Below are 12898 nucleotides of genomic sequence, written 5' to 3'. Positions count from 1 at the left end.
AATGTCTGTTTATTGTAAGGATTTTCCACGAAAATCCTTGGGTCAGCCAGTGCATGAACCAGGAGCCAGGATGTGCTTCTTTATGGTGCAATCCCATTCAAAAGAAATCAATGGACTTTACTCCCAGTATATAGAATTGTAGCCTTAATTCTTTTTCTCCTTAATCTGAAATGGACAATCTTTGTGTCTTCGTGTTTCACAGACACACATACTCTTTAACAACGAATGAGAAGCGAGGGTGCACCTCTGGCCAATGTGATTGGCAGAGCCTGTGTGCCAATTGGCTCATGTAGCGTTCCCCCTGTTTACCTCTGACACCTAAGCTGTGCTGTGTGCAAGGATTGCACCTAGCTTTTTCCAGTAGGAAGACTGGACCTGGGACCACCTGTTTATGAGCTCTGCTGCACTACACGGCTTGCATTCTTATTGCAGCTTTTTTGCATAGCTAAGTTTGTGGACTGGCAGCTACACTCTACTGATGGGAGTGCATAGGAGCCCGACTATGCAATAGTCTAGCGTAAACTAGCTGCTGGTTCTGCCTGTTGGGATATGAGTGCTCAGCAGCTGCAAACTAGCAGCTCATTGTTTACATCATGTGATTCATCTGATGTTTCTGAGCGTGAGACAGGATGTTCAACGCTCTTCTCAGGGTTGTGTTCTCAGTGTAACTTGAGACCTTCCTGTTGTTGCTGTAAAGGGGGAGTCAGTGAGTTGTACGGAGGTTTCTGAGAGAGCAGACATGTTTTGTACAGTGTACAGTCCGGGAATAAAGTAGAATGAGTCAGACTACTTCCAGACTGTTTTCTTTCTGCTGCTGACATGCAAGGGGGAAGGGAGTGTGCATCTCTCAAGAGGGAGGTGTCGCTTATTTCAGATCTTCCTGGACTGACCGAAGACCAGCCAGGGGCAGATCACTGGCAACAGGCCCCAGTGCCTGGGAAGAGGAGTCAGCCTTTCCCGAGGTGGCCGTTTCCCAACACTGCCAGGCCACTGGATTGCTTTGTGATTCTTTAAGGAACCTAACTGACTTTCAGGGATAAGTTGCAGATAGGTAGCCTTGTTGGTCTGTCATAGTCAAAATAAAAAAAATCCTTCCAGTAGCACCTTAAAGACCAACTAAGTTAGTTCTTTGCTTAGCTGTTGGTATTCTCTGTAGATAGTTTGCTAATATGGCTGTATTTTGGCAGACTGATCACCAATGAGAAAAATAAGTGCTTTGTTTTAACACCAAAGTGAAGACAGAGGGAAAGGGGAAGAGGCTCTTTCCAAATAAAGCATACCTGAATTGTAAAGTCCTGATGGTCTCTTAATACCGTTGTCAAGTGAAAAAGAGAAAAATTGTCGACTACGAAAAGCACTGTCAGTGCAAAGCCCTATGAACAGGAGGTGCAAATCAGAAAAATTCCGAAGTCAGAATGGGAGTTCCCTAATCTCCAGTTTAAGTTTCAACATTCAAAGTGGCAGCACAGAAACAATGTGGGAAAAGCAGACTGGCCTCCTGTGGACTCTGGCAGTGGCACGTGGTCTGTGAATAGTGCAGTTGCTCATCTGCAACATGACCTGAGGGCAAGTGGACTGTGGAGAGGGACTGACCTCTGAAAAATGTTCAATATGGACCATGACTTCACTGTGAAGGAGAATGAGGGCATGTCGAATAACTTTGAATCTTTTCGGCTCTGAAGGAATATCGTAAATAGGCTAAAAATGGTAAGAGCAAAAGAGAATACTGTGACCTATACAGTACTAGAAGACTCGGGTTTCTGACAGCATCAGGACAATTCCCTAGGTATGTTTACTTGGAAGAACCTTCAACAGTACTTGTGTTTAGGATTGTAGCCATCTCCAAACATATACAACATTAACAAGCTCAGTATAAATTCCTTTAACAGCTGTTGTTGGCATCTGTCTATTTTGGGAGACAAGGGAGGAGTACACCTTTGGGAGTAAAGTCAAACCACTGGAGAGTTACGGTGCCTGCTGTGCCTATAGAGACCAATATGGGAGATACATGTTTCATTGCAGGTGGGGCAGATGAAGGCACTAGTAGAGGTGCTCCATGGTGTTTTCTCTCTGTGTGTTCTTAAGTACTATACCTGCATTCTTTAGTACTGTACAGTGGTACCTCGGGTTAAGTACTTAATTCGTTCCGGAGGTCCATTCTTAACCTGAAACTGTTCTTAACCTGAAGCTCCACTTTAGCTAATGGGGCCTCCTGCTGCTGCTGCGCCGCCAGAGCACGATTTCTGTTCTCATCCTGAAGCAAAGTTCTTAACCCGAGGTATTATTTTTGGGTTAGCGGAGTCTGTACCCTGAAGCGTATGTAACCTGAAGCATATGTAATCCGAGGTACCACTGTAATCTGTTTTATGACCTCAGCATTCTCCCATCCTACTCTGTGGCAAATATAGATCAGGCCCTGGCAGTCAAACTTTTTCTTCCTGATTCTAACTGCCTTGCCTTTGAATCCTCTTCCGACTCTGCCTCTTAGCCCTCATCATCCCTGCTTAGCCAGGATACTTCCATCTCTTTCATCCTTTGGCTAACAACACTTGGCTTTCTCCTATCTCTAGCTCTTCTTTTAGGTTTTTCGAAAGAACCACTTTCTCTGTGATCTGTGCAAAATGTGTCTGCAGAGCGGTCTTGGAGATGCCACACGTCACCATTGCAGAGCAGAAGTATGAGAACAGGGGCTTCAGCAATTTTGCTTTGGGTGTGGACCAAGGCAAACAATGGCCATGCATTCTCTAAAATCCCATTTTGAACTTGTGCCTTTACTGCCCTTTGTTTCAGCAGCAAATGTACCGTATTATTCGCCCTATAGGGCGCACTTTCCCCCCTCCAAAAATGAAGGGAAAATGTGTGTGCATCCTATGGGGCGAATGCAGGCTTTTGCTGAAGCCTGGAGAGCGAGGGGGGTCGGTGCGCCCCACCACCAGCCCCACAAGCTCGGGGGACAGCGGGGAGGTGCAGCGCGCCATCCCGCTGTCTCACGACGTGGTTTGGAGGCTGACGGCGGGGAGAGGCGTGCTTCTCCCCACCGCCAGCCCCGCAAGCTCGGGGGACTCCCGATGGCTGTGCAGAGCTGCCTGCTGTCCCGGGACGAGCGCAGCTCTGCGCAGCCATCCAGAGTGGGGCGCGAAGTCGCGCCCGCCTCCTGATGGCTGAGCAGAGCTGCCTGCATTCCGAAGCCTGGGGAGACCGGCGCGACTTACCGCTGGCCTCCCTAGGCTTGCGGATAGCAGGCTGTTCTCGGGGCTGGGATTGGGGGAAGCTCGGGCTTCCCCCGCGCCAGCCCCGTGCCTGGGGGGGGGGAAATAATTTTTTTTCTTTATTTTCCCCCCAATAAACTAGGTGCGTCCTATGGGGTGGTGCGCCCTATGGGGCGAAAAATATGGTAATAAATAAAAAAAATTATGATAACCTCTGTACCTGATTTGTTCAGATAGTCTTCCTGTAATATTTTTAGGTCCATCAATTCTTGTCTCAGTTGTCTGGCAAACTCAGCAGGATTATCCCATGGGATGTAAGAAATCTCATCACCACCACCAAGCATTCTGCCACAGCCTTCTAGCTGTCCAGAGTCATCTACCGTTGTCAGCCTCAGACTTTCAAATGTAAACACTTTAAAAGCTCGCTCTATTTCAGCCCAGTTCATGTGTTCTGTAGAAAGATCAAGGCACAGAAAGTAAACTCAGCGGTCAGCAAAGTGTGTCCCATGATGAGATATTTTTCCTACGGGCACTGGTCACTTTTCATTGATATACAGGAATCCCTCCCACTTGCGCATGATCGATTCATGCGCATCCGTGTATATGTGCGGTGCCAGGAAATAGTAACTTAATTCATACCAGGAAATGGAGGGAGAGAGCTGGTGTCAGGGGCTGGATTGAGGAGGAATTGTGGGAGCCCCCGCCCCTGAACCTTCCCAAGGGCAGGAAGACAGTATTGATTTAGAACAGTGGTTTGCAGAGGGGCATAGTCCAGAGGGGGAAAGCTGGGAAATACTGGGTGAGGAACAGCTAGAAGAGGAAATGCCAGGAGAGGGACGGCTGGCAGATTCAGTGTCCTTGCAAAGAATCCCTAACCCCTCTTCGCCTAAGACTAGATGGGCTTTGAGAGTGCTAGAACAGAAAGTGTAGCGGCAACAAGCTCAGATTACCAGATGTAGGAGTGACATAGATTAATGGGGACGGAGGGGGTGAACCTTAACTGGGAGCAACGCCGTTTCTAGAGAGATATGCATTCCTTTCTCTGTCGCTGAGATTATTAAAGAAACTAACTGGTAAGAATGTTCCTTTTGTTTGATCTGCTTCTTTACTGCCACCAGGGGAGGGATCCGGTCCCCCAAAGCCTGACAGCTGGAGAGTCCTCGTGAGGAGACCCATTCCGGAGCTCGAAGAGGACTTCAGTAAGGGCAAGGAAGCGACTGGAGGCACAGCAGGGCTTTGTTGAGGCTGCTCAGCCTCCCTGCTTAACACCTGAAATGTGGGGTAGCACAGCAGCAGCAGAGAGCTGGGCAATACCTGGTTTTCAACATTGTGATAGATCAGCAGCTGAATATCGTGATGTACTGATATATCACGATGTCTGGAATTGCCCAACCCTATCACTCCTGCTCACCTCTCAGCTGATCAAGGCAATTTGAACTGGCGATACATCATGGCTTCCTGGCTGCCGCCAGCACAGCTCAGGCAGGCAGGCAGGAATGAGGCACCGGCAGTGGCTGGGGAGCTGCAATGTACTGCCAGCTCAAAAAGTCTGAAACTGGCATCGCGGTTTGAAGGCCATACCAGTTTCAGACAATTAATCGCAATATCGCCCAGCTCTACAGCTGCAGCCACTTTCCCACACATTGCCCAGGCAGCCCCAGAGCTTCAGTTCCAGCTGTGGATCTTTTTTAGTACAGTATTTTTGATCTGGGTTGCAGAGAGTGGCAGAGCGGGCATTTAAAGGGTGTTTAGAGGGTGCTCCCCACTTATGTGATTTCCACTTACGCACGTGGGGCACTGGAATGTAACCCCTGAATAAGTGGGGAGTCGCTTGTACTGTACTATACTACCTATTTTTAAAAATACAATGTATGGCTTACAGCGCAGACTTACGGATTGGGGAAAGGGTTCAGGAACAGGATGAGCAGTGACTTGCACTGCAACAGGTGAGGCATAATCCCTTCGTGCCTTGCAACCGGAGCAGAATTAAAGGCGATTCTACCCTACTTACCAGGAAACCTCTCTTATTACCATTTACAGTTCACACTTGTACCAAGCCTCTTCAGGCCAAGGGAGGCCTATAATACATTAAACAAGGTGTGAAGGGACTCAAACCTTTACCTGGTCCTATAAAAATACCTTATAGCAACCTTTTTGGATTTTGGGGTAAACTGTTTACAGTAAAGGAAGCATGTTACCGCTAGTGCAATAGTGCATGAGCTCATGGATTCTGGCAAGGCGCCTGGTATTGGTTCCAGGTGGCGGAAGAGGGAATTTAAGAAGATCCATCAAAGGCAGTTTGCACATCATTTCATCTTCAACCTTGGCTGGGTCTAAACCACCCTGCATCTGAAGAGAAAAAAGAAACAAATATTAACCGATGTTAATGCCCTATATATCCTACATAAAAATATTCTTGAACTTGAAAATTTAACTGAAAACTGGCACTTAGATTCAGCTTGGAGACCGAGATCCAACTCTGAGGGCTTTCTGGCAGTTCCCTCACTATGATAAGTGAAATTACAGAGAACCAGTCAAAGGGTCTTCTCAGTAGTTGCACCCACCCTGTGAAACAGCCTCCCATCAGATGTCAAGGAAATAAACAACTATCTGAGTTTTAGAAGACATCTGAAGACATCCCTGTATAGGGAAGTTTTTAACGTTTGATGTCCTACTGTGTGGAAGCCACCCAGAGTGGCTGGGGGAACCCAGTCAGATGGGCAGGGTATAAATATATTATTGGTGGTGCTGTGGTCTAAACCACTGAACCTCTTGGGTTTGGCAATTGGAAGGTCAGTGGTTCAAATCCGCACAACACTCCTGTTGCTCTGTCCCAGCTCCTGCCAACCTAGCAGTTCTAAAGCACGCCAGTGCAAACAGATAAATAGGTACTGCTGTGAAGGGAAGGTAAATGGAATTCCATGAGCTCTGGTTTCTGCCACGGTGTTCCATTGCGCCAGAAGCGGTTTAGTCATGCTGGCCATATGGCCCGGAAAACTGTCTGTGGACAAACGTCAGCTCCCTCAGCCTGAAGCGAGATGAGTGCCGCAACCCCATAGTAGCCTTTGACTGGACTTAACCGTCCAGGGGTCCTTTACTTTTTTTTACCTGTTATTATTATTATTATGCAATGAGTGTGAAGTTAGTTCCAGCCTCTGAAGTCCTTTGAGTCCTAGCAAATTTATAGGAAAATGTTCCTACTTGCTATTTCCCCCTCATTGTTCAAAGTGTTATTATTTACGCATTTAATGCTACTGATGAAAGAAAGAAAGAAAGAAAGAAAGAAAGAAAGAAAGAAAGAAAGAAAGAAAAGAAAAGAAAAGAAAGAATAAACTGCACCACATTCTACCTTTAGGAAGTACAATCTCTGGGACAGGGTATCATGGTAGTTCAGTATAAGAGGCCATTTCTGATCCGTGGTCTTTTCTTTATTTTCAGGATAAAAGGAGTTGTAAAGATTCTGTTAATGAAAGTAAAAAACACAAATTTAAAATATCTATATTTCTAAACAACAAAATAGTAATACTTGGCAATACAAACCTTTTTCTCACTCTCAGGAAGGGCAAGAGAAGGCAGGATCGAAACCATGTGACTTGCAATGGTATGATCCAGCCCATCTTCACGAGGCTCTGGAACCACCAAGCTTGGTGGTGTAAGATTCTGTTCTGATGCAACAACCTAGCAAAAGAAAACATAAATAGGATAACTCCATGGCTGTTATGGATAGTCTGAGCATCAGGATACTCAGAATCCCAGCAGAATCCCAAATCTGTCCACTAGCAGGAACAAGCAATATTGGGACCCACCCAGTTTAGGATGGAGTCACTATAAATAATAATAACAACAATAATAACAACAATTTATCATTTCTACCCCGCCCATCTGGCTGGGTTTCCTCAGTCACTCTGGGTGGCTTTCAACAGAACATTAAAAACAGAATAGAACTTCAAACATTAAAAGCTTCACTAAACAGGGCTGCCTTCAGATGTCTTCAACAACTATGAAAACTGTTCACTGAGAACTGGGACGGTTATAACTGAGAAAGATCCAGTCCTGTTACTAGTAAAGCAGTTCTCTCCCCATAAGGTCACTTTCCCATGCATAACGTGTGAAGGACTTTTAGCTGCACACAAAACCTTTTTTAAAAAATGACAACTATTCTTGAATATACAGTGGTACCTCTACATGCGAATGGGATCCGTTCCGGAGTCCCGTTCGCATCTAGAGGCAAACGTAACTAGTGACAGCATGTCTGCGTGTCGCTTTTCGCCCCTCTGCGCATTATGTCATTTTTAGCATCTGCGCATGCGCAAGTGGCGAAACCCGGAAGTAACGCGTTCCGTTACTTCCGGGTTGCCGTGGAGTGCAACTCGAACGTGCTCAACTCGAAGCATATTCAACCCGAGGTATGACTGTACTGAAGACTGTGCTTACCTGTTGCAACATGCAATCCAGTATCAAGGCAACAGAAACAATCTCATCAGGGACTGGGTTCAGGAGGTCATTATAATACCTCATGTCTACATCTGTAATCAAAAAGTAATGTTGTCCTTCCTTCGTATATAATATTTGTACCTCTCTGTCATCACACTGAAATTTGTGTGGCGCTAGCATCGCAAAGGGTCATATGAACTACAGTGTATTGACAATCTAGTGTGGGGTTTTCCCGAGAACCAAAGAAGCTTGAGACCAGCAGACCCAGCTCTGAGCAGTATGCAGTCAAGTCCCTGGCCTAGTTTGACCCCAATGACCCTCCATCCTCATCTCTGCTCAAAGATGGGCCGACTGGGCTTGGGTTTTCACAGCCTACCAGAACACCTCAAACTCTTGTATTTGGGCATGGGCTTCCTGGGCTGTGGCAGAAGGAGGAAGCATCAGCGACAGTGTTGCTTCATCCTTAGAAGTCGCTGCCATGTCCTCACGGTGGCTGTGGCCTGGAAAAGTCCCCAGAGGAGACTGGCAGCTCCAGAGTCCATTGCTTGTGGTGTAGTGGTTAAGAGCGGTAGTCTCGTAATCTGGTGAACCGGGTTCGCTTCCCCGCTCCTCCACATGCAGCTGCTGGGTGACCTTGGGCCAGTCACACTTCTCTGAAGCCTCTCAGCCCCACTCACCTCACAGAGTGCTTGTTGTGGGGGAGGAAGGGAAAGGAGAATGTCAGCTGCTTTGAGACTCCTTAAAGGGAGTGAAATCCAAACTCTTCTTCTTCAGCAGGAGGAAAATTCAGGAATTCCCCCCAAGCTATAGCAGAGATTGGCATAACTGCTTATGGCATCAGCAACAGCACATATGAAGGTGAGGAAGGAGGAGACTGCTTGGGGTTGGAGAGCAGAGATGAGAAGGGGGCAACGAAGAGCTACAAAATCACCATGTGGATGTTCCATGTGCAAGGGGAAACTTGGAAGGGAGGTGGTTTGAAAAAGGAGGGTGAAGGCGAAAAGGGGAGGTGCAAATGGGGTTGGAAAATAGTGGTGGCTTTAGAAATGGGGAGGTTAAAAGGAAGGTTAGTAATTGCATTGGGTAGGGAGATCTAAGCGGTTAAATGGGAGTCTTTGTGCAAGGAGGAGTTGCAAAAAAGGGAAGGAGTGGTAGCTTCAGAATTGATGGGAAAGGTAAAAAGTAGCTGCAATGTATGGGAGGAGGAAGATTCAGGGGGTTAGGTGCAAGATGGGTATAAGAAATGGACCTGTAGTTGATGGGAAGAAGGGATATACAACGGCTGATCCTCCATATTTGAGAATATAAAATCTACCCTGAAATAAACAGCAAGTTTTTGACATTCAGTATGCCTTGATGCAGTGAAAAGGGTTAAGAATTGCTTCAGAAGGCATCTCATGACAGAAGTTGGAATTTTCAGGTTCTGGGTGGCAGCCTGAATCAAAACTCATCACCCCACTGCTACCTGCAGAAGGTTTACACATATTTTGTCCTATTTCTCCAGCATGTTGAAAAGGAATCACTCTTTTCAATGACAAAGTTTAGGAATAACTTGAAGACACTTCACGCATACCTGTTGTTAAAACTGGTGCCGCGGGCTCTTCCGCTGCCTGCTTTCTCCTTGAAGGTGTAGGTGGAGCAGCGGGGGGTACCTTGTGAAACAAAAACATTTATGACAATACAGCCATCTTATATTCAAATCTTCAACCCAGTTATTGCAGTACTTGAATGAAGTACTTAAACAGGCTGTCAATTTTGCTGCTGGGCACTCTTTGTGAGTAATGTGATGCAAGGAACTACTGCAGGTTTGAGTCACATAGAGTGCTGGAGGAATCTTGGGATCACCTGGAGGAGAATTTCTGAATTAATGTAGAATTTAGGCTGTCCTTTCCATGACTTAGATGAACCCCCCCCCTTTCCCGATACAATTCACACAACCAGTTGAACCATTTACAAGGCAACCTATAGGCCAAAAGGCATGTCAAAATTAAAATGTCTTTGCCAGCTGACGTGATGTCATCTGAAATGGGACTAGCTGGCATGCCCTTGGCAAGGAATTCCAGCACCTGACAGCAGCCAAGAAAGCCCTCTCTCGAGTCTCCACCAAATGTACTGTATTTTTCACTCTATAACACGCACCCGACCATAACACGCACATAGTTTTTAGAGGAGGAAAATCCGCAGGCATGCCACCCGTAGGCATTCCCTCCATAACACGCACAGACATTTCCCCTTACTTTTTAGGAGGAAAAAAGTGAGAGTTATGGTGGAAAAAATACGGTACTTCAGGACAGAAAGATGGATATCTCCTGCGGATCTTAAAATCCAGATTTGTATGAGTGAATAACTGCCCACATAGCCACACTGGGATTTGTAGATCATGACCAGTATATTTAATTATGCTTTTGGGAAAAGGACAGGTAGCCAGCTGTGGTCTGGCTTTTGCTTTTTCAACCGGCTAAACTTTATGAGTAGTCAAAGTCCTATGGAGAGCCTGTTGTAGTAGACTTGGGCTTTAAACTGTAAAAAGAAGGGCTATTTTCTATGTCCTCAGACTATGTCATAAAGGGACCCCTGACCATTAGGTCCAGTCATGACCGACTCTGGGGTTGCGGCTTTCATCTCGCTTTATTGGCCGAGGGAGCCGGTGTACAGCTTCCGGGTCATGTGGCCAGCATGACTAAGCCGCTTCTGGCGAACCAGAACAGCGCACGGAAATGCCATTTACCTGCCCGCTGGAGCAGTAGCTATTTATCTACTTGCACTTTGACGTGCTTTCAAACTGCTAGGTAGTCATACATTGCTACAAAATACCTGCCCCACCCAAAAGTCCACCATCTCACCCGATCTTTGGGAGGTTCACTACCTCGAAATGCAATGAAATATTGCTGAACTGCAGCCTCCTGCTTCCTAAGCCTGTGCAATGTCATAAATGTAGGTTGCTCCCAAGACAAATGGCTATGGCTTCCTGTGTTGTCTATTTCGGTCCCTCCTTATCCATGCCCGACAAAGGGCTCCTTTCACCCCCTCCCCCATGCATCTTGAACCCTTGTTCCAGGGAGTCCTTGGATGGGAGAGGGTGTCTGGCCTCTTCTCACTTCTTCTGTGTTTTGAAGTCAAAAAGCGCTTACATGTGCAGTAGATACATGAGTCTGTGTGTACAGGTATGTGGTGGGTGAGTAAAAAAGGGGGATTCATACCCCTATGGAGCAAGATTTGCTCTACAGTAGCAAATGCAGCAGGCTGCTGTGGCATTATTGTGTCTGGCGGAGGTTAGATTGTACATGGAGCTGAGAATTGTTATAGGGGAATCTCCCCATAGCTCAGACCAAATTGGCTCCTTCTGTAATGTCTCCACTGATACATTTTGGCACGCCACCCCACAACTGGCAGGGCTCCTAGGGATCCTGGCTGTGTGGCTGGTAGTAAGAACGTAAGAACCTGCTAGATAAGGCCAATGGCCCACCTTGTCCAACTTCGGGTTCTCACAGTGGCCAACCAGGTGCAAAGCTCAAAAGCAGCACCAGAAGGCAACTCTTCCCACTTGTGATGCCTAGCAACTGGTATTCGTGTACTTTGTGTACTCCTCCCTTCTTTGCCATTTGGGGTGTTTTCTTCTTCTTTACTTATGCTTGGATCAGATATAAGTGCCCCAAAGTAGTAGCAGGATCATAGAATTCCCCAGTGACCTGAGAAGTAATGGCTTTCCCAAGACTAATCCATCCAACCATTTTGGCTCTGGACCACACTACTGACACTGAACTATCTACCAGATGATGCATATTTATGCAGAAATGTACTCCTATGCACAATTTTACATGGAAATAGATCTGCTACCAAGCATGGACGTGGTCTCTGACCTCAGCCTTGCTCTTCTTTTCTACTACGGGGACATTAATAAATTTGGTGGATTTCAAGTAGTGCTGGTGTTGCCTTTTCCAGTCCAGGCAGTCATACATCAAACATGCCACAACTTCAAAGAGCTCCGTTCCAAATTCAAGCTACACAAAAGAAAAGAAGGAAATATAAAGACCGGCTTTATAACATGCAGAACACATAGGAACTCAGCCAACTTCTAAGCAATGAATTATACATGTTATTGAATAACACAACAAGCGTGATTCAGTTTGAATGCATTTTAATATTAATATTATCCCACCTCAAAAAAAGCCCAGCTTTCCATTATGGGAGGGTTCCTATTTGTTCTTCCACTCACCAGCACGTGGCAGTAAATCCATACCACTAAAGACCAGAATTCCAAGCCAAATGACAACTACAGTAAATGCTTTATCTTTCCATCATCCATTTAAGAGAATGTGGTATACAAGACATATTGTTTTGCAAATGAAGCTTCTGTTTAACCATGCCCAATGATCAGAGATGAACAATGTGGGAGTTACTTCCCTGTGATGCAATTTTGAGTTTGGATTTGATATCCCGCTTTATCACTACCCTGAGGAGTCTCAAAGCGGCTAACATTCTCCTTTCCCTTCCTCCCCCACAACAAACACTCTGTGAGGTGAGTGGGGCTAAGAAACTTCAGAGAAGTGTGACTGGCCCAAGCTCACCCAGCAGCTGCATGTGGAGGAGCGGAGAATCGAACCCGGTTCACCAGATTACGAGTCCACTGCTCTTAACCACTACACCACACTGGCAATCACACACCCCTATGGAATATGTTGGAATTAACCAACCACATGGCATGCCTAACTGCACTGACGGTTGACAAGGCACATTGGAGACTGGAATGCAAGCCAGGAGTAGCAGACCTCAGAAAAACTATTTCTCTTAGTCAACCAACTGCCACCCAACTGGACACATCTCCAGTTACAATGCTGCATCACCCAAGGGGATATAGACCATCACAAAGAAACAAAGTTTAGCCAAATTTCTATCTCCCCCCCCCCCACTGTATTTTGATTACTACACTAGTCCCCAGGACAGGTATGGGAAACCATTTTGGTGTCAAGTGCCACAGACGGGCCAAATTTGACAAGTGGGTTTAGTCACCCACCTGTCATGATGACACCATACAAACTGACAGGTGGGTTGTCCCAACTATCTGTCAAAATCCCTTGCATAGTTTTGAAAATCTCGCCATGTTTCCCCTTTAAACATTCCAACTTGGAGGCTTATAAGTGAAGTGTGGGAAGACTTGTAAGGCTCTTTAAGCAACTGAATGAGTTAGCTTCTTTCCCTCTTCCCCACCCTCTGCTGCCTGCTTGGGATGGGTAGGAGGAGGAGACAGGAGCCTT

At 46.3% G+C, this 12898-nt stretch overlaps 1 protein-coding gene across 1 annotated transcript in view; it reads right to left on the bottom strand.

Annotated features, from left to right (window-relative positions):
* SPAG17 (sperm associated antigen 17) overlaps positions 1 to 12898 on the bottom strand; it is a 71367-nt gene that overhangs the window by 43587 nt on the left and 14882 nt on the right. The window contains exons 8-15 of the mRNA XM_082206013.1: positions 11504 to 11644; positions 9217 to 9295; positions 7644 to 7735; positions 6750 to 6887; positions 6559 to 6669; positions 5408 to 5558; positions 3430 to 3660; positions 1281 to 1373 (exon numbers count right to left, since the gene is read on the bottom strand). Coding sequence (XP_082062139.1) covers positions 1281 to 1373; positions 3430 to 3660; positions 5408 to 5558; positions 6559 to 6669; positions 6750 to 6887; positions 7644 to 7735; positions 9217 to 9295; positions 11504 to 11644 — 1036 coding nt within the window. The remainder of the gene's footprint in view (positions 1 to 1280; positions 1374 to 3429; positions 3661 to 5407; positions 5559 to 6558; positions 6670 to 6749; positions 6888 to 7643; positions 7736 to 9216; positions 9296 to 11503; positions 11645 to 12898) is intronic.

The sequence above is a fragment of the Podarcis vaucheri genome, assembly GCF_965113315.1.
Source record: "Podarcis vaucheri genome assembly, chromosome: 17".
NCBI classification, from domain to species: domain Eukaryota; kingdom Metazoa; phylum Chordata; class Lepidosauria; order Squamata; family Lacertidae; genus Podarcis; species Podarcis vaucheri.
This window is presented reverse-complemented; position numbering and strand designations above follow the sequence as displayed.